The following is a 26,214-nucleotide window of genomic DNA, read 5'->3' as shown; positions in this document are numbered from 1 at the left end:
CTCAACGCGCCGTATGTGCAGAGGGCTTAATGCAGACGCCGTTTTATGTGCTTAGCTCATCTTGTTTAAGGTGTATGGTCACATGTTGAATTTTTTAATTGTTTTCTCTTTTTGGCCATGGCGTTAAAATTTGTTCACTTTTCTTTTCCCATGATGAAGTTATAAGGTGGCGTAAAACGCCAGCGTCGAGGTTTCAATCGGTCAAATTTTTTGTTATTGTAAATAAATTGTATGAAAACGTAGCTGGTAAGATGATCAGCTGTTTTGACTCAACACATTTTTTTTGCACCATGCTTTGAGCCAACCTATATTATAGCTCATTTACACTAGCCGTAAATCCTCAACTGGTTTTAATAAATCCAGTACAAATCTTATTGCATTTAGATATACCTTTGGAGGATTTAAATGGCAGTCAACTGATTTTTGTTCATAGCACAATTACCAAGGTAGATGCATTAGCCCATCTGATCGAATTTGAAACGTCAAAAGAAATTGTTGTAAATTGAATTCGTCTCGAAAAACATAAAATACGGCAAAATTACAAATTTATTAATTAATATTGAAATGCACATTCTGCTACTAATGGTAACTAATGAGCAAATAAAGAATTATTTTATCGCTTATGGGTACTTTACACGATATGTTTTTTACATATGAGTTGTCACTTTGCAGATACATTTTGTATAGGAGGAGTGACAACTCATATGTAAAAAACATATCGTGTAAAGTACCCATTATTCGTCTTAAATATTAGTCTTGGTAGATTAAAATCAACTTTGTATATCAAAGCAAATTTAATTTTTTCGGCTTGTTTACAAATTTTGACATTTTAAATTATTTTTAATTTTTTTTTTAAATTATTTATTTTTCTTGTGCTTGCAACTTTTTGTATTTTCTAGCAACATGTTGCAAAAACAGAGTTGTATACGAGGATTTATGCCGGATTTATAACAAATCCACTCTATACGAGGATTTATTTTTGTATGGTAAATCTGTAAGATTTTGGACGGATTTAGCATATAAAACCTGATAGTGGGCTAAATCCGGCTAATGATGTCATATCTAAATGACATGTTAAAAGGCGTTAATTATCGCGATAAACGCGACTCTTTTGATTTATTTAACGTCAAATACATATATCAAGATAGGGAGATTATCGAAATAAAGTGCTCTTATTTTTATTGAACGGAGTCGTTAAAGAGACACTCTATTTGTTACATTTTACGAGCATTTGTTCACAGATCCCTCGAAGCAGTCAATTTGTAGATCCCTGATGTATTTTATTGCATCTTTACCCTGCGTTTACACCTGACAGGACAGTTGAGTTCATGCATTGATTGTCAAAAACCCAAAACTTGCCTGTGTGACGTAGGCGTCCCGCCAACTGCAAAAACTGTTGGAAAATTATAAATGAAAATCATCGATTCTTTTTTCTTAATTTTCTAGTTTAGAGTTAAGCTTGATGATCGACATTTTTTTGCAAGTGAAAAAGGAAAGCCAAGAACTCGAACCCACACAGTCACCAAATTATGTGATCTGGTTTCGCTGTGGAATGGTTTCTCTGTCCTAGAACTTTTGGTTTTTCAAATGCAAATGTGTTCTTTTTTATACAATAACGGATATTTGGCCGTTGAATTGTATTTCTTCATGACAAACGCCTTTTTTGCGCTGCCTTTAAAGTTATGAGATTGGCTTTTATCGCTAACACGCCGTGACAACATTTTTTCATATGTTTTCAAGGACGTTGGATCAAATCCCAGCCTTTTTTTCGTTCATATATTTTGTTATTGTTCATTTTCGTTTGTTTTCAACACGTTTCATTTAATATTTTACTTATTTTTTACAAAAGTGTCAAACATTTGTTGCAAGACAAACGACAATTTTATGTATGTGTTAGTAAATCAGGGTTGTATTTAAGGACAAATTGTCTTGTGTAAAAGCCTAGTTAATCTAGGAGAAGGTAGATGTACAATTACCATACTTTTCCTTAACTAGGCGTTTACACCAGACAGTTTGTCTTCAAATACAACTCTGATTTACTAAAACATACATTCGTCGGATGTCTTTCAGCTGTCCATCAATTTTTCACAGACAGTCGGGTTAACAAATTTTTGACATTTTAGTGAAAAAGAAGTGAGATGGTAATCCAAATGTGTTGAAAACAAAAGAATACGTACAAAAACAAAATATGTGCATGGAGAACGAAAAGGAAACGATGATTTTCATTCATAATTTTACAACTGTTTTTGCAGTTGTCTGGACGCCTACGTCACACAGGCATGTTTTAGGTTTTTGACAATCAATACATGAACTCAACTGTCCGGTCATGTGTAAACGCAGGGTAAGCTACATGCCCACCTTTCAAATTCGCTGTCAAAATCACCTATAAACTCTAAACTAGAATGTATGTTATTTACGTAAATAAGTATAATATATTCAATTATTTATCCCCACACTTTCTATGTGTCAATGTTTTCTATTACAAAACCATTTTTGCTTTAAAGATTTCCGTCAATGTTTTTTTTTTGTTATTGTTCTCAATTGACAGCTGTAAATGCTGTAATTGTAGGTTGCGTTTGCGATTTCTTATTAAACAAAGCAATAATGACTTTTTAAATATCCCAAGCACGAGATAAATCTTTTCACGGTATCGGAAGTTTTATGAAATAAAATTAGTTTCCGTGGAGTTTATAAACCGGTTTTCGCCTCTATTTAAATATACATATGTATATACCTTTTAAGTAAATGCATTCATTGTATGTAAAGAAAAACTCATGCATTTGATACCATCTACACATTTGCCAGCTTCAAATGTAATACCAACAACACGTGCTATTTTTATTGCTAAAACAAATCTGAAGATAAGATTTAATTTATTACTCCGTTATTTGTATGATGCATACCATTTGTTGTCATCATATAATTACAACAACTATGTATGTAATTGTTTAAATGCAGAGTCTTGTAAAATAAATTAATTTATTGTGTCTTAAGGCGCTTGAGATATTCAAAGCACACATTTAAGTCTCGGTCCACACTAGCGTGAATTTAATTAAAAAATTTCATGAAATTAGGCGTTCTTAAATCGAATTCCCCACTACAGCAATTTTATGATTTTACTCTACTATGGAAGTCGATCTAGGGACGCATAATTTCATGCAATTTTTTTTCAATGAAATCACTCTAGTGTGGACCGGGACTAATAGACAATAATTTAAGAATATCTTTGTTTGGTAACAATAAACAAATGTTTACATAATATAAAATCTTAAACGTATTTTACACTTGCATTTAAAATAGGTGTTTTTGGGAATTTATGTAGTTTATTTGACGTATATTCTATGGAATTGACAACTTAAATGAGGCATGTTTTCTGAAATATGTTAGATGTAAAAACCGTTTTAAATAAGTATAAAAATACGGCACATTCAAAGTATGTGGTTTGTCTCCAAACGGTTGATCATACAAACCGCAATCGGGCCGTTGACCGTTGCAATGCTGAGAAGCTACACATTGTAATATTTATAGTCGGTAACAAAACAATTGATGGTATGGTATCCTCTGTTTGCGTAATTGATATATGACCAGGCCGCAATAAAACACCATGATAGATATAACACTAATACCCGGTTACACTTAACCGGATTATCCCAGTGGGTTTGGATTTAAAATGTCAATTCCATAGCGCAAACGTCAAATAAATCCTCATGAAGTGGGTTAACCCGGCAAAAAACTCTAGTGTAACCGCACTATAATAGTACGTTTATATATAACCGGATTTAACAAACCCACTGGGTTTCAAATGTCAATTCCTTTGCGTATACGTCAAATAAATCCTCATTAAGAAGGTTAACCCTGCAAAAGGCTATAATATAAACATGACCTAATGCTCTGTTCCAGAACCTGCAAGATCAACAAATTTTTACTACGATAACTATTTTTCCTTTATGATATCAAAAAATAATAAAAATTAGTAGATTCTTGCAATTCTGGAACAGACCCATGGTGGAATAAGAAGGTGTTACATCGATAACAATAATCGGGCCATTTAATACATTTTAATACATTTTGACAACTAATGCGATAATCAGCTGTTTTTGCCGTTGTACCTGTATTATTGTGCCATGAACAGACCATAACTAGGCGTTTACACCAGACAGTTTGTCTTCAAATACAACTCTGATTTACTAACACATACATACATTTGCCGGTTGTCTCCCAGTTGTCCATCATTTTTTCACAGACAGCAAGGTTAACAAATTTTTGACATTTTTTGTAATAATGTGTGAGATAATAATTGAAATGTGTTTCAAACAAAAGAACATGAACAAAAACAAAATATGTGAACGGAAAACAAAAAGAAATCGACAATTTTCATTCATAATTTTACAACTGTTTTTGCAGTTGTCTGGACGCCCACGTCACACAGGCAAGTTTTGGGTTTTTGACAATCAATACATGTACTAAACTGTCCTGTCAAGTGTAAACGCAGGGTAAGTGTACCCTGATAATGAAGTTGTGCAGCCACATGTCAAATCATATCAATATCATTTAAAATTAATAATAAAAGCTACGTTCCAGAACTAGAAAGTTTTTACATATTTAACACCTTTTTTCCCCAAAATGCGTTCCCGTACACCAAAAAAGTTGCAAATGTTCACTTCTCTTTGAACAAAAATAGCTATCTCTTTAGAAACTTTTTACACGACAATTTTTTTTTTTTTTTTGAACTCTCAGCGATCCCCTAGCAATCAGGAATATATATGACGATCCTTAGGATACAAAGCGCCAGGTTGATCATCAAAATTCTCCAATTCGTCAGTAGATAATAGCTGTGTTCCTTTACTTACCTGAGGTCACCATTTTTACCATTTGTTACCATTTTTAACCTGCAAAGCATTTCTTAACCCCGAAAAGTGGCAAAACTGGAATCAATTTTTAAGAGAGTGAGAGAGAGCGAAAATGGCTTTCTCTTCTACCACAGGTTACCAGACAAATTTCTGCAGGTAAAAAATGCCAGAATTGATTTTTCGACTTTTGTTTGACGATTATTTCACAATGAAGAACAACATGGACGAAACACTGAGGAAAAAGTCGAACGCTGACAAAACTAAATTAAAAGCTGTGAAATAAAAGACGAGAATTGATTTTTTATGTTTCTTTTTGACATTGCTGCCAGATCTACAATTTTCCGTCCCTTTACTTTTCTGGTAAAAATGTTCATGAGAAAGCAATTTTGACACTTTTCTCTTTTACCACTCTTACCATTAAAAAAGTAAAGGAACAAAGCTAATAATATTCGAACGCTGTTAAAAATAAACAGCCAAAGATACGGCAAACACAGTTAATTTTAACATACAAAGATTAACATAACAAAACAATCACGAACACCTGGTTGACACGACAAATTTGAGGGAGCAAAAATGTGCAACATGTTTGCTGGCTTCTGGTTGGCTGACACGACGACTTTGACATTTGTTCCAGTTTCCAGTACATTTTGGAAAAATGTGTATGTGGAACTCATTTTCTTTTGACACTTTTGCAATTAAAAAAGTACAGGAACGAAGCAAAAATGTTATTTATTGTAGAAAAAACACTTATTCCGGTTTTTTTATTTTCTAAACTATTTCACGAAATTAAATTAAAAGAATTTCACAAAACCGAGATTTAATCATCTTGTTGAAATATGAATGTAGTAGAAAGCCACTGTCTTGCTGACACAAAAATTCTCTATAGCTTGTTGCAACATTTGTTGTTGTTTATTTTTTTATTATTTGTCTCGAAACATGTTGACAGACTCAGGGAAACCCCTTTAATGCATGGTGGTGCAATTGAAGATTATAACATGTGTTACAATAGAGAATATGAACAAAAGATTGCATGCAATACAAATATATAAAAGTATGTATTACGTTAGAGAATATGAACAAACGTTTTGTTGTAGACATTTAGACTCAGCAACAACGGCAGAGACACATAAGCAGTATGGTCTTGTGGCATAGGTCATCGACTGTAAAACTAAAGCTGAAAGCACATCCAACGTTTGAGTAAAGTTTTGTGTCATTTCTGGTAGATGAATAAAGTCAAAGTGCTGCCAAATTTCAATTTTTCTTTATTCTTCTACCAGAATTGACACAAAACTTTACTCAAACGTTGGATGTGTTTTCAGCTAATTCGTTCTTTACATTAGAAGTTGTTTAAACGGCCTTTGCATTGGAGCTTTTTCCCGGGTTAACCTTCTTTATGAGTTTTTTTTTGACGTTTGCGCTATGGAATTGACAATTGAAACCCAGGGGGTTTATTAAATCCGTTTAAGTGCAAAAGGAGGGGTATTTAAGACCCGCTACAATTGAGTCAGACTGTAGATCCCTGCAAGCAGCGACATAATTTTTCAAAAGACAAAAAATATTAATGGAATGATGTCCTTGTCGTAATCTCAATTTAAAAAAAAAATTTTTTTGCATGGATGGATGCTCGCTCCTATCTACCCACATTTAAGTTGTCAAATCCATATAGTATTGGTCAAACAAATGGGGTATTTGCCCTAAGTACATGTTTTACGCGCAAGTGTAAAGCTGACTTAAAATTCCCAGAGACATTTATGTGCAAAAAGTTTCATACTATTCGGTCACATAAATGGAACTATATGTGTAAACATGTTATTATAACTGCGAGTGAATTTTTTGCCTAATTTGCTTTCTCTGTACATTTGTTTATTTCAAATTTTCAAAGAAAACAAAAATCAATTGGAATTATTGTTTTCTGTGTTATAATCAACTTTCTGGGTCATTTGTTTTTAATTTTTATGGATTCTTTAAACACCACCTTTTTCCATTTCTTATTTGTTTCTTTTGAAGCTTTGTTGCCATAATTCCAATTTTATTATTTGCTACCCCTTCTGCCCATGTTGCCATAATTAATTCCAAATTGTTATTACATTTGAAATTCTATTAAAACGCAATGAAAATAACTTTTCGATCAAAAGAGAAAGAACGGCGACGACGCAATCAAATGTAAATGTTGTGTGATCGTAAATTAAAATTTGAATAACAGCCAAAATAAACAATAATAAATTCCAGGCAATTGGACTGGATGGGCAACGCAATTACGTTAGAATAAAACAGGAAAAAAATTTATAACAATTTCTATGTAAATATTTTTTCAACAATATTTATACTCAGTTCAAAATATTGATTGATATATGATAGGGTGATGATATGCCAGTGATAAAATATAAATAAGATTTATTTAATTATTTTGAAAATAATATACATTGTTATTCAATATTTTTGGATAGAAGCGTGATGTAAGCTTGCGTCAAACATTTATTGGCCTGTTCCAGAACTGCAAGAAGCTACTATTTTTTACTAACTGTAACACAAAGGAAAAAATGTTATCGTAGTAAAAATAGTAACTTCTTGCAGGTTCTGGAACAGAGCATATGTAAATGTATAATAAGTGCAGTATTAATAGCAAGCGATGTAATAGTATGTTTATATATAACCGGATTTAACAAACCCCCGGGTTTCAAATGTCAATTCCTTTGCGTATACGCCAAATAAATCCTCATTGAGAAGGTTAACCTTGCAAAAGCCTATAATAAAAACATGGCATAATTGTCGGAAACCTATAATTTGCTGTTTCGGGAATATAACATCCGAATGCTTCTGTAAACTCTGCATAGGTCTTCATGTTTTTAGAATTCGATGGAGAATCGTTTGTTCTATGAAATCTCAACACAAAATGATTGGCTTGATAATCAAATACTTAATTTAAATTTAGTCGCGTGACAAACTAATTTACCCACAATGAAATCGTAACTACAAATCTCAACACCAACCATTAAAGATAAGAGTTTATTTTTTATTGTGCAATTAAACGATCAATCAAAACCTAATATAAAAACGAGCATTATATGAGGCGCCACAGTAAAGAATTTTTATAATAATTTCAACAATAAAATAATGAAATACAAATACAAAATATTTAGCTCTTTATTTCTCTAATCAAATCTTTAAATAAAGATATTGCAATTATGCTTAATTAGTTTGTATATTTTTCACGTTTTTTGTTTTTTATTGTTGACACTTTACTGTTAATTGTTGTTAAAAACAATTTAATTAATTTAGTGTATCAATCAATTAATTAATCGCTTCCATGTGATATAGTAGATTTTTTATTTTTGTGTAAATTTTTCCATGATATTGCTGTTATAGCTTCTGCATGTTTTCTTATTGGTCACATGAATAAAATGTACTCGTTTCTGTTGTTGTTGTGTTGGCACGTGATATCTGTGGTATCTGCAGATGGGATTTTTGATATCGTTCCTTTTGTTTTTATTTTATATGAACTTTACGATATGAATTGTGATCTTGGGACATTATCATTGTAAACAATATGTTGTCATTTGTGGTTTGCTTGGTCGATTTTGTTTTTGTAGAATAATGGGTGTGTTTTTAAAAGATTTGATAAGAAAATATGTGGGGCAGAAATAAGATTGAGAAATTTTATGACAAAAATTTGACCTTAGCTGTGAAAATGAGAATAAACCGTTTATTCATATAATAAAATCAGTTTTTTATGGCTAAATTTTTTATTAGTAAATTTATAATTGATTTGTTAATAATACGCTAGACAGACGGCAGCGTCAATTTGCATTACCTGCCTTAATTCAAATTAATTCGTGCATTATCCACATTTTTAATGCACAAAATCAAAGGGAATTTAAACTGAATTTAGGTATTTCAATATGGCAATGCTGTAAAAGAGAGCCCATATTCATGTAGGAGAGAGAGCATATTCATGCCCTGAGACACAATTTGCATTGCAAACAACAGCAAAACAGTTGTTTACCAGCAAACAGCTGTTTCCTAAATGCAGAAACTGTTGTCTGTCAGGTTAAAATTATATGCACATCTTAATGCAAATTAACGTTGCCGTCTTCTAGGGTATAAAATGTTTCACATATGCTCTGTTCCAGAACCTGCAAGAAGCTACTAATTTTTACTATGATAATTTTTTTCCTTTATGTTATCGGAAAAAAATAGTAAAAATTTTTACCCTGTTTTACCTGCTTTTGAATGTTGTTCCGTGACTCACAGTGGTAATGCAATGTCTACTTGTGTTTGACACCTATCCTCATGGAGTAATACTTCCAATTCCTCAACTGTAAACTTTTTTGGTTAACCAGGCTGCTCCTTGACATCTATGCCAAAATCACCGATATTGAATCACGCCAACGATCTTCCACAAGTTTTTTCAGAGGGTGTGTGATTATCGTAATAGTACAGTTACACTGGAGTTTTTTGCCGGGTTAACCCATTTCGATAGGATTTATTTGACGTTTGCGCTATGGAATTGACATTTGAAATCCAAACCCACTGGGTTAAGTGTAACCGGGGTATAAGCCTCTACCAATAATCTATGACTTACAGCCGCCGTTGTTTTTTAATGAAAGAAAGTTTTCAGACGTCCCCGCAAAACATAAACTTTTTTCCAAAACTAAAAAGTTTTTACAATTTTTACAACTTTTAGACATTTTACTCGAAAATCCGTTTCCGTACACAAAAAAGTTGTAAAATGTACACTTCTCTTTAAACAAATAGCGCTAAATGACGCTATATTTAAAAACTTTTTACAAATTTGTGTGTGTAAAAAATAGTAACATGGTTGCCTGTCTGATTGGCTGTACGCTGTCTTTGACATTTGTTCCAGCTTTTTTGACGTTTTTTTTCATTTTTGCGTTCCCGAATTTTTTGAAAAAACTTTCGTGTGAGAACAATTTTTCTCTCTTTTACAAGTTTTACTATTAAAAGGTACAGGAACAAAGCTATAATTTGTAGGTACAAAGTACGACATATTCAAAGCGTTAAAAATAAGGGTACTTGCAAATTGGCTCGAAACGCATACTAAATACCATGCAATAATGGTCTTAGAAAATGGTAAAAACGGCAAAAGTAGTAAAATTTGTAAACTTCTCCCATATGAATTGTATGGTGTCTGAAGTAAAGGAACGCTTTTCAAGTAAAAAGTGGTAAAACTTGAAGATTCTTGCACGTAAAGGAACAGAGCTTAAAAGTCCGCTTCGCACTTGCACTCAAAACTAATATAATACATCACATTGACAACTTAAATTAACTAATTTGAAATGTGACTAGGCCACCTAATACTTGAATACATTGCAACTAACTAGGTGTTTACACCAGACAGTTTGTCTTCAAATACAACTCTGATTTACTAACACATGGTCTGTTCCTTTACTTTAAAAAATGGTAACAGTGGCAAAAAATGGTAAAAGTGGTGAACTGGTCTCATATAAATTGTATGCTTCTTAAAGTAAAGGAACGCATTGCAGGTTAAAAATGGTAAGAAATGGTAACCTCAGGCAGGTAAAGGAACAGAGCTACATACTTACATTTGTCGGCTGTCTTTCAGCTGCCCATAACCCTGCGTTTACAAATGACAGGACAGTTGACTTCATGTATTGATTGTCAAAATCCCACAACTTGCCTGTGTGACGTAGGCGTCCCGACAACTGCAAAAACAGTTGTAAAATTTTGAATGAAAATCATTGATTTATTTTTGTTTTCCGTTCTCATATTTTGTTTTTGTTCATGTTCTTTTGTTTTCAACACATTTCAATTATTATCTCACTTATTTTTACAAAAATGCCAAAAATTTGTCTTTCTTACTGTCTGTGAAAAAATGATGGACAACTGAGAGACAAACGACAAATGTATGTATGTGTTAGTAAATCAGAGTTGTATTTGAAGACAAACTGTCTGGTGTAAACGCCTAGTAATTTTTTCACAGACAGTCGGGTTAAACTTTTTTGACATTAGTTGTGTTCCTTTACTACTTTACTTTTTAACCTGCAAAGCGTTCCTTAACTCCAGTGGTAAAACTGGCCGCAATTTTTAAGAGACTGAGAGAGGAGAGATAGCACATATGCCTTTCTCTTCTATCACAGGCTACTAGACAAATTTCTGCAGCTAAAAAATGGTAGAAATGATTTTTCGACATTTGTTTGACGATTATTTCACTATGAAGAAAAAATGGACGAAAAAAAAGTAGAAAAAGTCGAACGCTGACAAAACAAAATTAAAAACTGTGGAATTAAATAAGAACATTTTTTTATGATTCTTTTTGACATTGCTACCAGATCTACCATTTTTCCGTTCCTTTACTTTTCTGGTAAAAATGTTCATGAGAATGCAATTTTGAGCAATTTTTCTCTTTTACTGCAAGTTTACATTTACGAAATCCACTCGATTTCAACTGTCAAATCCATAGGTTAAACGTCAAATGAAATCTCATCTGGATTCGTAAAAGTAAACCAAGCATTCCATTAAAAAAGTAAAAGAACAAAGCTATTATTTGTAAAAATAAGTGAGATAATAATGGAAGTGTGTTGTAAACAAAAGAACATGAACAAAAACTAAATATGTGGACGAAAAACAAAAAGAAATCGATGATTTTCATTCATAATTTTACAATTGTTTTTGCAGTTGTCGAACGTCTACGTCACATGGGCAAGTTTTGGGATTTTGACAATCAATACATGAAGTCAACTGTCCTGTCATGTGTAAACGCAGGGTTAAAGTCCGGTAGTATGTTTTGATTAATTTAAAAGAGCTCTTGGACCTATTTTTCAATGGAGCGTCAAAATTAAATTAAACATTTTTATGGGTGAAATGAAAAAAAAATCTAGAAAAATACTTAAATCTAAATGTATATATTGAATTACCTTGAACCACTAAAAATCACATGACTCCCCTTTCAGAATATATTTTATAACAATAATGCGTCAAAGTCTACTTTATTACCTTATGGCATAATTCGCAAAGAATTGTTATTACCAAGTGTACGTGACTTCCTTACAAGATAAAAGTGTCTGTCTCATTCCCAATGACATTTGGTGCATATTAAAAAGATCTTCAAGTAACAATAGCCAATTCTTAGCTCTGTTCCAGAACTAAAAAGTTTTTGCAATTTTTAATCATTAATGAACAACAAAAGTAGTATAAATACAAACTCAAGTACAAAAGTAAATATTAACATTTCCATATGTAAGCGATTAAGTTTTGGGCAATGCATTAAAAACGTCATATAAATTCCCGCAATCCTTACATGCAATTCCATCCATCAACATATGCTAAATAGATAGCTGCCACACAAAGAAAATTAATTTCGTATTCTTTTAAGTGCACATATAAAAGTGGCAATGCATTAAGAATAGTCAAATAAGAAGATATACGATTTATTATTTTACTTTTTGTTTTAATTGCGAATGTAACAAATAAAATAGCAGAAGTTAAAACAAGAGATGATGTAATTTTTATTAACATTAGTTGTGGGTGCTCCCGTATACAAAACTTGTGAACCTTTTCAAGTTTATAACCCTGAGTTTACACATCACAGGACAGTTGAGTACATGTATTGAAATGAAAATGAAAATCGTCGATTTCTTTTTGTTTTCCGTTTACATATTTTGTTTTTTTTTTTTTTTTTTTGCTTCCCAGTCCTGTTGTCTTGTTTTGTTATTTGAAATAGATTTGTTTTCATTTGTTCAAAAATGTCCATGTTTACTGTCTACGAAAATTACCAGTGCCGAGGCAACTAGCCAAATGTTTGTATCTAATAGTAAATCAGAGTTGTATTTGCAGACAATCTGTCTTGTGTAATCGCCAAGTAAAGGAAACAATCAAAGACATACAGTTATAAAGACAAGTCAAAATGCATATGCGGCATTATTTAACGGAAATGTAAGTACACAACAGAAACAATCCAGATATATGTTACATAAAAATCGCTTTTAAAGGGTAAATATTTGGCAGCCATGGGTATATTAGTATACCCAAAGTGACAACATACATGTGAAAAAGCAGATGGTCCGATGGCCGCCTTAGAAAAAATAATATCCAGAATGAAATAAATAAATAAAAGGATCTATTCAAGAACAATTTCCTGCATAACTGACCCACCCAACATAACATTAGCTCTGTTCCTTTACGTGCAAGAATCTTCAAGTTTTACCACTTTTTACTCGAAAAGTGTTTGTTTACTTGATGTAAGCATACAATTGTTATGAGAGCAGTCCACAACTTTTGCTCTTTTGCCACTTTTACAATTTTTAAAAGTAAAGGAACAGACCAATTGTTTTAAATACCAACGTCACTCACTGAGGAATAATAACAATAAAATGTCGTATCTTGTTCATGGCACAATAATACAGATACAGCGGCAAAAACAGCTGATCTTCACACCAGTTGTCAAAATGCATTATTGTGAATAAAATCACAAACAAAATGTAAACAAGCAATTCACACTAATGCATTATTGTGAGCAACTTTGACGTTTTGTCTGATTTGATGTAACACCTTCTAATTCCACCATGATCTTGTTTTGTTTATGATTTATGTCTTTGAACAAAATTGACACCGTCTAAAAACCTCGGGGAAATTTTACTATGCCCATCCTTCAAATTATAGTAATTTTCCACATTACAGTTTTTTGACATTTCTTCTTACGCGGAAAGATTTTTTTTTTTTATGAATGGCATTTTACCAATTTTGAACTATTATGACGTAAATATGTATGCAATCCCCAACAGTTTATAGTTTTAATCTTGTCATGTACCTACAAGTTCTTATGCCCGTAATTTCAACACGTAGCTATCTATGAGTTCACAGATATCTCCCGTGTAAGCAACATTTTATAATTTCAACGCATAGGTAACGCTACCGAGTCAAAAACGGTCGTGTTACTTACACCAAGGATTTTAACTGGTTAATCGTTGCCAATGTGTTAAAAGTTTTAAAACACTTCTATGTGGCAATGATTTTGCGAAATCATGAATGAAAATCACCAATATTACCACATGATTTCAAAATTTACACGCCTCGGTAAATGGCATGTAGAAATTACCAAACGCGTAGGTAAAGATAACTAATAGGTAGCTACCTACCCGTTTACCCAGATGTTGAAATTACGGGCATTAGTCATCTTCATGTAATGTTAAACGGTCGAACAATGTAAACATTAGCTGTTTAACCTAACCCAGTGGTCAAACAGACACAGAGAGATAAGCATACACATACTATGTTTACATTGTTCATACTAATAATGCATTACAATTACGTACATAACCATAGGTCATCATAAAAAAACACAGTCATAAGATTTTCATAAATATATGGACATTCTCCAGTTGTATTTCTCAAACTTAAATCCCCAAACAAAATGTCTTATCACAATTTATACCCTGCGCGGCGGAATATTGTTTGCTTTTATTGAAAAAGAAAAAAATCCGGGATTTGGACATTTTGATATATTAATACCCACCCGCCCGATTGACGGTATCGATTTTTAAGACTTTATAATGTATTATTTTGTGAATTTTATTTAAAGGCTATTTCTCTACCGCTGTGTGGTATCTAAACAAATAAATTTTGTCATTAATACCCACCACGACAGAAAGCTTTGAGATAACTATAGTTTTTCCAGAAGGTAATAAATCTTGTATAATGCGAAAGAAAATATAACTTTTGAGCTCATGATTAAATTGACAGTGTTTTTTTTATCGATTGATAAGGCATATGGCAGTGCATTAGGTCATGTGAGAAAATGGGGTTTTATTGGTCATGGGATTGAATTTGCAAATACGTCATTTATTTCACAGATATTTAATTGAATTAACAACTTAAATGACACACTTTTTTCAAAGCGAAATTTAATTGACTAAATGCAACAATGTTAAACATTTTAGTTACACAAGACAAATTGTTTTAAAATACAACCCTGCAAACGTATTCCGTAACTTTTTAACAACTTTAATCATTGTTTATTTTACAACAATTTCATTTATTTGTTTTGTAGTTGTTACAAAAACAAAAGAAATTTTAACAACTTTTTAATCGATAAAAGTTTCAGAATAGGCCTACAGATTTACTAATACATACATACCTTTGTTTTTTTGTCTCACAGCTGTCCATCAATTTTTCACAGACAAATTTTGTAAAACATATGTGAGATAATAACTGAAATGTGTTGAAAACAAAAGAAGATGAACAATTCAATGAAATTACTCTAGTGTGGACCGGGACTACATGAACTGAACTGTACTGTCATGTGTAAACGCAGGATAACACTGACTTCCTTAATAGATGTTACGAAAATATATACCTCATTTATTTGAACGATTTTCAATAGAATTGGCAAGTTAAATAATTTCTTTACTTTAACCTGTTCGATGTAAATGTTCTCTAAAACTTTAGAGTGGGCGTTTATTATCATGTTAATGATTCTATCTTGATTGTGTTGCAGATGTTGTCATACATTTTACTTTAAATAAGATGTTATTATAATAAACAAAAGTGTAAACGAACTCTAAGAGTAATCTCAAATCTTTCCATAGACAAAGCAAAGAATCTTCCAGACATACCAATCTGATGAATCTATTATCTATTATACTTTCCCATGAACATTTGTATAACCGCTTATCTAAAGAAAACACATATAATGAGTGTTTGAAACACACATAATAATACACAGAAATGTATAGAGAAAAACAACATTGCAAATAAATTCGAATTTTATTATCTTGCAAACGTAACATCGTGAGGATATTCTGTAGATTCTCCGACCATATGTTTTGTTTGTAAATAAATCATTTCATTTATTTTCTTATCACCTTAGTAGATAATAAAGAAGTAGTAATAAAACACTTAGCTTTACTGCCTATGATTATTATTATGGCAAATAAAGAAACAGATTTTTAAAATGATTACGCATTATAAATTAGACACAGGTCGTATAATGAATTCAGCTGAATATATCTTAAGAAACCGTGTAATGCTAAGTTTACATTTACGAAATCCACTCGATTTCAACTGTCAATTCCATAGCTCAAACGTCAAATAAAATCTCATCTGGATTCCATTTGACGTTTAACCTATGGATTTGACAGTTGAAATCGAGTGGATTTCGTAAATGTAAACCAAGCATAATGCTTTGTACATAAAATATGTCAATGAAAAGAGAAAGTAAGGGGATAAAATCAACATTTCGCCATGGTGCATAATTTTTTATATCATAACGCCATGTTTACATTAGTGCTTTTGCAGGATAAACCTTCTTTATTACGATTTATTTTACGTGTACGTAATGATTTTGAAAATTTAAATTCTCTGTATTAACTAAATCCAGTTATACGTATCGTCATAAACTTCTTTATGATAATTTATGGTCTGTTCCAGTACTGCAAGAACCTACTAATTTTTACTATTTTTTCCGATAACATAAAGGAAAAAATGTTATTGTAGTAAAAAATAGTACCTTCTTGCAGGTTCTGGAACACAGCAGTTTTTGGAATTGCAACATCCAGTGGATTTATTAAATCATGTTATATGTAAACGTACTGTAATATCCTAGCAAAAAGTTTGCATCTTTGGCCGGAAATGGTATCGATGCCTTTAAGGCCAGAACAGAATCAATCGTCGCTTGCTTCCCCAAATGTCAAATTATAAACGAATGCCAGAGCCTCTTCGCAAATCCGCCTGCCTTCCCCTTTAGGAGGCTTTGGCATTCCTTTATTATTTGACATTTGGGAAGCAAGCGACGATTGATTCTGTTCTGGCCTTTACTTCTAACCCTGCGTTTAAATATGGCAGGACAGTTGAGTTCATGTATTGATTGCCAAAAACTTAAAACTTTCCTGTGTGACGTAGGCGTCCCGACAACTGCAAAAACAAAAATGAATGAAAAACATCGATTTCTTGCCGTTTTCCGTTCACAAATTTTGTTATTGTTCATCTTATTTTGATTTCAATACATTCCAATTATCTCACTTAAGCTGAAAACACATCCAACGTTTGAGTAAAGTTTTGTGTCATTTCTGGTAGATGAATAAAAGACAAAGTTTCAATTTTCCTCTATTCTTCTACCAGAAATGACGCAAAACTTTACTCAAATGTTGGATGTGTTTTCAGCTTTATTTTTACACAAATGTCAAAAATTTGTTTGTTTGTCAGTGATAGACAGCTGAGACACAATGTGTTAGTAAATCAGGGTTGTATTTTAAGACAAATCGTATGGTGTAAACGCCTAGTAAAATGGCATTGCTGCAAATCAATTGATCATTCACAAAATGTCTGGATATATGTATGTAAATTTTTTATTCGCCTGGCTGGCTTTTCCGTTTCTAGATGTTCAGGTCCCGCGAAAAGTGTCATTATCCTCATTTCGAACAATTGCTTTAATAAAAAATTAATAATAAAAAAATTTTCTTATTTTTTCTTTCCAGGACCCGACAAGTGGTTCGAAGAATTCCCTCAGGCCAAAGGTACTCGCCAATCTCCAGTCGATATTAATACTGCCGTCTGTAAGAAAGGCAGCGATCTGAAAGTTCCTGCACTCAGATGGAAATATGTTCCTGAACACACCAAGAGTTTGGTAAATCCCGGCTATTGCTGGCGTGTTGATGTAAACGGGACAGAATCAGAATTGACCGGTGGTCCTTTGGGTAATAATATCTATAAATTGGAACAATTCCATTGTCATTGGGGTTGTAATGATGGCAAAGGCTCCGAACACACTGTTGATGGTGTTTCCTATGCCGGAGAATTGCATTTGGTTCACTGGAATACAACAAAATACAAGACTTTCAATGAGGCTGCTGCCCAGCCCGATGGTTTGGCTGTATTGGGTGTTTTCTTGAAGGTGAGAAAAGAAGAAAAATAATTTACCGAACAAAATTATAACTAATAATATTTATGTGTTTGTAGCCCGGTCTTCATCATGCCGAATTCGACAGAATTTCCAGCCTTTTGCAATTTGTCAAACACAAGGGAGATCGTGTCACCCTACCCAATGGTTGTGATCCTGCCAAACTTTTGCCCAGCACCACCACCTACTGGACTTATGAAGGTTCCCTCACCACACCCCCCTGTTCGGAGTGTGTAATTTGGATTGTCTTCAAGACACCCATTGAAGTGTCTCATGACCAATTGGAAGCTATGCGTGAGATGAACAGCTATGATGTTAAAGAAGATTGTCCATGCAACGAATTGAATGGCAAGGTGATTAATAATTTCCGTCCTCCATTGCCATTGGGTAACCGTGAATTGCGTGAATTTGGTGAACATTAAATTGAGCAAAATTATGACACATACGTATATAAGTGAGATGATGACAGTTGATATATATTACAATGGTATTATTGCTTTACTTGAAGATCTTCGCCGCTAAGTATTTTGCAACGGGGTATAATTGGAAATTATGCTCCATTTTTTGTCTAAGTGTTCTGTTATGACTTTTTGTTTGATTTTAGTTTTTTTGCGCTATTTAATTTTTTTTTTGTTTTTTGGTAAAGCACTGATTGTTGTAAATGCACTGATGATGTTATGGCAGTAAATTTTAGTATTTAAATTAAAAATAAATGACAAAAAATAATTAAAATAATAATAAATGTTTAAATAACTCAATGTGTTTGCGTTTTATTTGTATAGTTCTAAATATGAGATACAATTATTAAAGTTATGGAATGGATTCTCTTTGATTGATAGTAAATTAATGTGTCGCCATATCACTTAAAATTCTCATAAAACTCACCCCTCGTTTACATATGGATCTGCTTTGTGATTCTTCAACTTCGTTAAACTTATGCGGCTTCTACACGGACTGTATTTTACATAACGACTGTCACTTTTTACAGATGATAATTTTGTATGATGATGCTCTTTACGAATAGAACGCGCTCTATTCTCGTCTGTACAACAAAAGGAAAACAGCTGTTTCGTTTGTTCGCAATATAAAAAACGAAACCAACGGAAAACGAATGAAAAATAAAATTTTGCTGTGCAGGAAGAATTACATATGGGTGACAGTTGCTATGCATAACATATATAAAACATACCGTGTAGAAGCCCCATTACACTACATTATTACAAGTCACAATTTTTCCCAAAAAAAAAAATATGAAGTTGTGATTCCCATGTCGGTTTTGATGTAGTATGACTAGGCGTTTACAATTGACAATTATGAGCAGATAATAGCAAAGACACAAACCTTTCTCACAAAAGCCCTCCGCACATACGGTTCGTTTAGTGACACGTTGGGACACGCGTTGTCCAAAACAGTTAAATTATGTTTAACTTTAATGCGTCAGAAATTATACTCCCTGTTTTGTCTAAGTGTTATGACTTTTTGTTTTTAGTTTTTTGCGCTATTTAAATCTATTTTTTGTTTTTGGTAAAGCACTGATTGTTGTAAATGCACTGATGATGTTATGGCAGTAAATTTTAGTATTTAAATTAAAAATAAATGACAAAAAAAATAATGAAAATAATAATTAATGTTTAAATAACCCAATGTGTTTGCGTTTTTTTATTTATTCGTACAGTTCTAAATATGAGATAAAATTATTAATGTTATGGAATGGATTCTCTTTGATTGATAGTAAATTAATGTGTCGCCATGTCACTTAAAATTCTCATAAAACACACAACTCCTTTATAAGTCGATGGTCAGACTAGCAAGCATGGTACAATAATTCATAGGTAGACCAGGTATGAGAATCGCCAAAAAAATACAACCCTGTCGCTATGGCTTAAAACGTCAAAATTGTTTTGATGAATGATAACGGATGAGTAAACAAAGAAGAAGAACGAAATGTTGAAATGAAAACAAAACAGAGTTGAATTTTTTGATCAATAATAAATATCAAGTCTGCATGTCAACACGGTTTTGACAGATTAAGCCATAACAAAAAAAATTGTAATCAGCTGTTAGCTGTGGCCTACCTAAGAATTATTGTACCATGCTAGCAAGCTTTCTTGAAACCAATTTCGTTAAAATTTCTTTTCAAGTTTCGTTAGAGTCCACACACGTTAACGTGAAATTTAAGATTTTTGAGTGTCCTCTTTATTTTACCATCCGCATTTGTTGTGTTTCTCATACCAATAAAAACAAAACAAACATAAATAAAATAAAAACAGCACAAAATATTTAACATTTATAATTGAATTAATATTAATACATAGTTAAATTTCACTGTTTCATGAATTAAATGTTTTTATTAAATCTTTTTATGCTTGCTTTGCTTGAGAAAATTAAAATGAAAGAAAATGGAAGAAAAAATCTTGCAACGAACAACAAGAAGAGGCAACACAACAAACACAGAAAACCATGTACATGGGTTTCACTACTTCATACCCCTCGCCTATAAACTTGACGTCGCCATGTTGAAATCATGCTAGTCTGACCATCGACTATAGGACAATTTTCTTTTAACTGCTTTGTGATTCTTCAACTTCGTTAAACTTACACTAAATTATTACAAGGAAAAAATGGTTTCCAAAAAAAACTTGGAAGTCTTGCAATGTGAAGTTGTGACTCCACTGTCTGTTTTGATGTAGTATAACTTGCGGTTTACAAAACACATAACATGTATAAAACATACCCAGCCCAATCATGAACATCATCTCACCGTGAGTTTTCTCACTCTCGCCTCCTCCCTTATTATAAACATCATAAGGGAGAACAAAACTCACGTTCGTGAGAAATGTAGCTATCATAAATGTCAAAAAAGTGAGAATGTGAGGCAATTTTCTCTCACCACAGAAATCAAGGTGAGTTGAACAAAAAAATGTAACTATGGACATTTTTTATAGAAAAAATCGACAAGAAACGAATCTTTTGCAATGATAATCAATTGTATTTATTTGTGTTTTACGTTAAAGGTAACAAACAAAAAACAATTAGAAATTCTTTTGGCAACTATACATGTTCAATTGAAATTCAGTCTCTACTGTGAAACATCTGACAATGGTGTGAGGCTGATAGACTTTGCAACTGCAAGAAATATGGTAGTTAGCAGTACCAGATTTAAGCATCTCGATATTCATAAGGGCACCTGGCTGTCTCCAGATCAGAAAACAAGAAACCAAATTGATCATGTTGTGATAGATGGAAGACATTCATCGAGCGTGTTGGATGTACCATCGTTCCGAGGCGCAAACATTGATTCGGACCACTACCTTGTTGCAGCAAAGGTACGCACCCGCTTAGACGTTGCAAACAAAGTACGAACAGACACAACACGAAAGTTAGACATCGGTAAGCTGCAATCACAACAGATAGCCACAGCATATTCCACTCAACTAGCCCAATTGCTTAATCAAAGCACTCCTCATCCCGATAACATATCAGCGCAATGGCAAAGCATTGCCCACTCCATGCAAACAGCTGCAAAATCCATACTTGGATACCAGAGACCTCCACCAAGGAATCCATGGTATGATGAGGAGTGTCGTGCTGCCACCGAAGAGAAAAATGCGGCATATATGGCTACTTTACAATCCGTAGCAACGCGTAGCGCACGAGAGAGATACAGGGAGAAATGGAGAGAGGAGAAACGTCTTTTCCGCAGGAAAAAGAGAGAGATGGAAAAGCGGGAGTGTGAAAAAATCGAGATGTACAGGAGCCAGAATGAAGTCCGAAAATTCTACCAAAGAGTCAAGCATCAAACTGATGGCTTTGGTACAGGCACATCCTCCTGTAGAGACCAGCAAGGTAATTTGGTAACTGATACAGATAGTGTACTCAGGATATGGAAAGAACATTTTTCAAATCTGTTGGTATCCAATAGCAGCGAAGACGACGAAGATACCACAGTCCCAATCCCAGAAGATGGTATTGAATGTATACCGCCCAGCCAAGATGAGGTAAAGACAGCAATAAATCGGCTGAAGAATAATAAGGCAGCAGGGGCCGATGGCTTACCAGCCGAGCTGTTTAAAACCGGAGGCGACACGCTGATAAGGTGTATTCATCAGCTAGTTAGCACCATCTGGCAGGAAGAACGAGTACCCGACGATTGGAACCTGAGTATCCTGTGCCCCGTCCATAAGAAGGGAGATAAGACTGTATGCTCCAACTATAGGCGCATAAGTCTACTCCCTATTGCCTACAAGATCGTGTCAGGGATATTGTGCGAACGACTAAAGCCTATGGTCAACGAGATAATTGGACCATACCAATGCGGCTTTAGACCTGGCAAGTCCACCATTGACCAGATATTTATCCTGCGGCAAATCCTGGAGAAGACCCAAGAGATGCAGATCGACACCTACCACCTTTTTGTCGATTATAAAGCAGCCTTCGACAGCCCGCTGCGTTCAAAGGTATTTCAAGCCATGTCTGAATTTGGTAGCCCCGCAAAGCTTGTAAAATGACTTTAACTGACACGAGGTCCTCAGTTAAAATAGGAAAGAAACTCTCCGAAGAGTTTGGTACCAAAAGAGGTTTCAGACAAAGAGACAGCCTTTCGTGTGATCTCTTCAACATCATGCTGGAAAAGGTTATACGAGAAGCAGACGTAAAAAGAAGTGGCACAATCTACACCAATAGTCACATGTAACTTGCTTATGCTGATGACATAGACATCAGTAAAAGAAGTAACTGATACCTTTATGAAGGTCGAAGGAGAATCTGCTAAAGTGGGTCTGGCGGTAAACGGTGAGAAGACCAAGGTGATGTTGTCGGCGCGCAAAGCGTCCATTGAGCTCGGAACGACTGTGGAAGTTGGTCCCTATAATATTGAGGTAGTAAAAGACTTCGTCTACCTCTGTGAAATAACAAGAAGAATTGTATTGGCCAACAGATGCTACTTTGGTTTAAGTAAGCAGTTTAAAACAAAGCCACATCTCGTCAAACAAAAATAACGCTCTACAAAACACTGATACTACCCGTGATGATGTATGGCTCCGAAGCCTGGGTACTTGCGCAAGCAGACATGGCAGTGCTTGGTGTGTTTGAGAGAAAAATTCTTCGAAAGATCTGTGGACCAATCTGCGTTGACGGTTAATATCGACGTCGCATGAACCACGAGCTGTATCTGCTATACAACGACATCAATATTGTTAAACGTATCGAGATGCAGCGATTGCGTTGGCTAGGCCATATCATAAGAATGAGCGATGATGAACCCGCTAAAAAGGCGTATAAATACGGACCGCTTGGCGGTGCACGCAGAATTGGCAGGCCAAGGAATAGATGGCGCAAACAAGTGGATGATGAGATGAAAAGGCGAGGTATTCCAGAGTGCGAAGCAACAAATAGAGAGAAATGGAGATCTTTTCTTAGTTCGGCCTATGGAACAAATGTTCTGTAATGGGCCAGCTAAGTAAGTAAGTTGTGCTCTTTATGTGATCTGGAACATAGATTTTTCTTCCTTCTAATTGCGCCATGACTTGGAGGTGTTACATCAAAAACAACTGATTAGCATACTAGTTGTCAAAATGCATTATTGTGAATAAAATCACATACAAAATGTAAACAATGTAAGCAAGCAATTGTTCCGCCTTGATTTAGGCTATTGCCCTGTTTGCACTTAAACTGATTTAATAAACCCGATGGGTTTCAGATGTAAGTTCCATAGCGCAAACGTAAATTTAATCCACTTAAAAAAAGCTTAACCCGGCAAAAAGCTCTAATGCAAATGCCGTTTATGCTTAATTAAACAGGCTTTATTAGTACATTGTAAATTATATTAAATATACGTCAAATATAATACTATGTTTACATTTACGAAATCCACTCGATTTCAACTGTCAATTCCTTTGCGTATACGTCAAATGAAAACTCATCTGAAATCGATTCGATTTCATTTGACGTTTGAGCAATGGAATTGACAGTTGAAATCGAGTGGATTTCGTAAATGTAAACATAGTATAACACTTTTCTCCCTAGAAGAGGTGTTTTATCCTACGTTTACACATGACAGTACAGTTGAGTTCATGTATTGATTGTCAAAAATACAAAACTTGCCTGATATCTGCCAAAACAGTTTAAAATTATTTCCCATTTATTTTCAACAAATTTCAATTATACGGACATGTTCTGGAATTCACCGTGTATCCATTTCACATCACACATGCACTTCCCCTGTGAAAGCAATGGCATTTCTGTATTTCACGTGAAAAGAAAACTTTCGAAAGCTTTATTAGAATGAAAAACACCCCAAATAGACTTCGTTTTAGCATCAACGAATTCACATCCGTGTGTGGGTATGTACGCTATGTTCTTTTGAAACAGACGTAAATAAAGAAACGAACTTCTACATGCATGTTGAATTTGATACTTTAAGAAAACTACTTTTTTAAAGCATACAAAATATGAAAATTAAATAATTTGTTAAATGCTCATGGAGAACACATTAAATTTTAGTCATACGCAGTTTTTTGTGGAATTTTCAATTTGTTTCTTTAAAAAATAAGGATCCACCCAGCTCTCGCCATTAAAATTACAGTTTGTCAAACTGACCACAATTGGGTGTAATATTTGTTGCAGAAACGTGTGTACATTTCGCTTGGACGGGTGAGGTGAATACCAGAAAATGCCTGATAATCTCACTTTATTTACAAAATTTCCAAAATTTTTGAGTTACCCTGCGTTTACATATGACAGGACATGAAGTATTGATTGTCAAAACCCCAAAACTTGCCTGTGTGACGTAGGCGTCCAGACAACTGCAAAAACAGTTGCAAAATTATGAATTAAAATCATCGATTTCTTTTTGTTTTCCGTCCACATATTTTTTTATTCATGTTCTTTTGTTTTTATCACATTTCAATTATTATCGCACATCTTTTTTACAAAAATGCCAAAAATTTGTTAACACCACTGTCTGTGAAAAAATGATGAACAGCTGTGAGACAGCCGACAAATGTATGTTTGTGTAAGTATATCAGAGTTGTATTTGCAGACAGTCTGTCATGTGTAAACGCCTATTTAGGGAGAGAAGCAACAATTGTATGTATGTGGTAGTAAATCAGGGTTGTACATTAAGACAAATTGTCTTGTGTAAACGCCTAGTCAAGCCCTGGGTAATAACCCGTTTGCACTTAACTGGATTTAATAAACCTACTGCGTTTCAAATACCAATTTCATAGCGCAAACGTCAAATAAATCCCCATAAAGAAGGTTAACCCGGCAAAAAGCTCTAATGCAAACGCCGTTTAGGTGTATTAATCTGTTTCATCTTCATTATACAAACTCTTTTGAAAACTCCTATGCGTCGTTTAAATGAAACACCATTGTTTAGTTTTATTAAAAAACAAAATAATTTTATTGTGATGGAAATAGAAATACTTACAATATATTTTTTTTGTTTTTTTTTTATGTTTTATTATAATTTAAGATTTTCACTTGTTTTTTTGAAAATTGTGGCCCCTAAGCAATTAAAAAGGACTGTATTTTTTTAGTTTATATCTCATTGTATATTAGAGAGAGAGTTTTTTTCAATCGATTGTTGTTGTTTTACTTTTTTATATCAAAATTTGATGAATTGATGTGGGTTGTGTTGTTCTTATTTTTTTTTCATTAATGATAATATGTTAATAATAATTCATAATAATGACAATAGTAATAATGACTAATAATATTAGTAATAATAATTACTTATAAGAATAAGTTTTTAATGTTTTTTTCTTTTGAAGGTATAAAAAATATTGTAACAGCTACCTGCGGGCTGTGAAGCATAATTCCCTGTTGAAACACAATTTCTTCTATTTTATTTAGATACATAATTGCCACAAAAAAATTTCAATATTATTCACAGAATGAAACATCTGATGAAATGTAAACAAACAGCTGTCATTTTACAAACAAGTGTTGGACAGTGCCACCCTATTCGTTTGTGCCACTAAATTGAATTTTGCCACATTTTTGTCTCTGACGTACAACGCACTATGCGTCAACAGCAATTTAAAGTGTCTTAAAATATAAATGATCGAGAATATTAAATAAAACAGAATTAATGTGAGATCACATTTAAAAGCTTAAATTTAACAGTTTTTCTTATTTATTCATTTTCCTAACGCCATCTACACTATATGCCATACATTACAGTTTAAAATAATAATAAATTGCGATATGTGATATCGATTAATTATCATCACACCCACATCTCTACAACGCAGATTGAGACCTTAAATGTCACCTTGATCAAGTACATTTAAGACCATGCTGGTTATTTTAGTACAGTACAACCAATAAAGAACATTCAAGAAGAAAGTGTGACTGCCTAGTGAAAATCCATTATAATAAAAAAATTATTAATCAAATTTAAGAGTCATATTGGAAAGTTTTCTGCACTCTGGCAAAAAAAAAAAAAATACAAAATTGACTTATAAGTTTGTACTGAAAAAGAACTTT

General features: G+C 33.3%; 1 protein-coding gene across 1 annotated transcript in view; it reads left to right on the top strand.

Annotated features, from left to right (window-relative positions):
* Positions 1-18,482, top strand: part of CAH1 (carbonic anhydrase 1) — a 36,785-nt gene extending 18,303 nt beyond the window's left edge. The window contains exons 2-3 of the mRNA XM_073967145.1: positions 17,303-17,718; positions 17,784-18,482. Coding sequence (XP_073823246.1) covers positions 17,303-17,718; positions 17,784-18,146 — 779 coding nt within the window. The 3' untranslated portion in view covers positions 18,147-18,482. The remainder of the gene's footprint in view (positions 1-17,302; positions 17,719-17,783) is intronic.
* The last annotated feature ends 7,732 nt before the right edge of the window (positions 18,483-26,214 follow it).

The sequence above is a fragment of the Musca autumnalis genome, unplaced genomic scaffold (genome assembly GCF_047663935.1).
Source record: "Musca autumnalis isolate F117 unplaced genomic scaffold, ASM4766393v1 scaffold_2, whole genome shotgun sequence".
NCBI classification, from domain to species: Eukaryota; Metazoa; Arthropoda; class Insecta; order Diptera; family Muscidae; genus Musca; species Musca autumnalis.
Note: the sequence above shows the minus strand (reverse complement) of the source record. Positions and strands in the feature narration are given on the sequence as shown.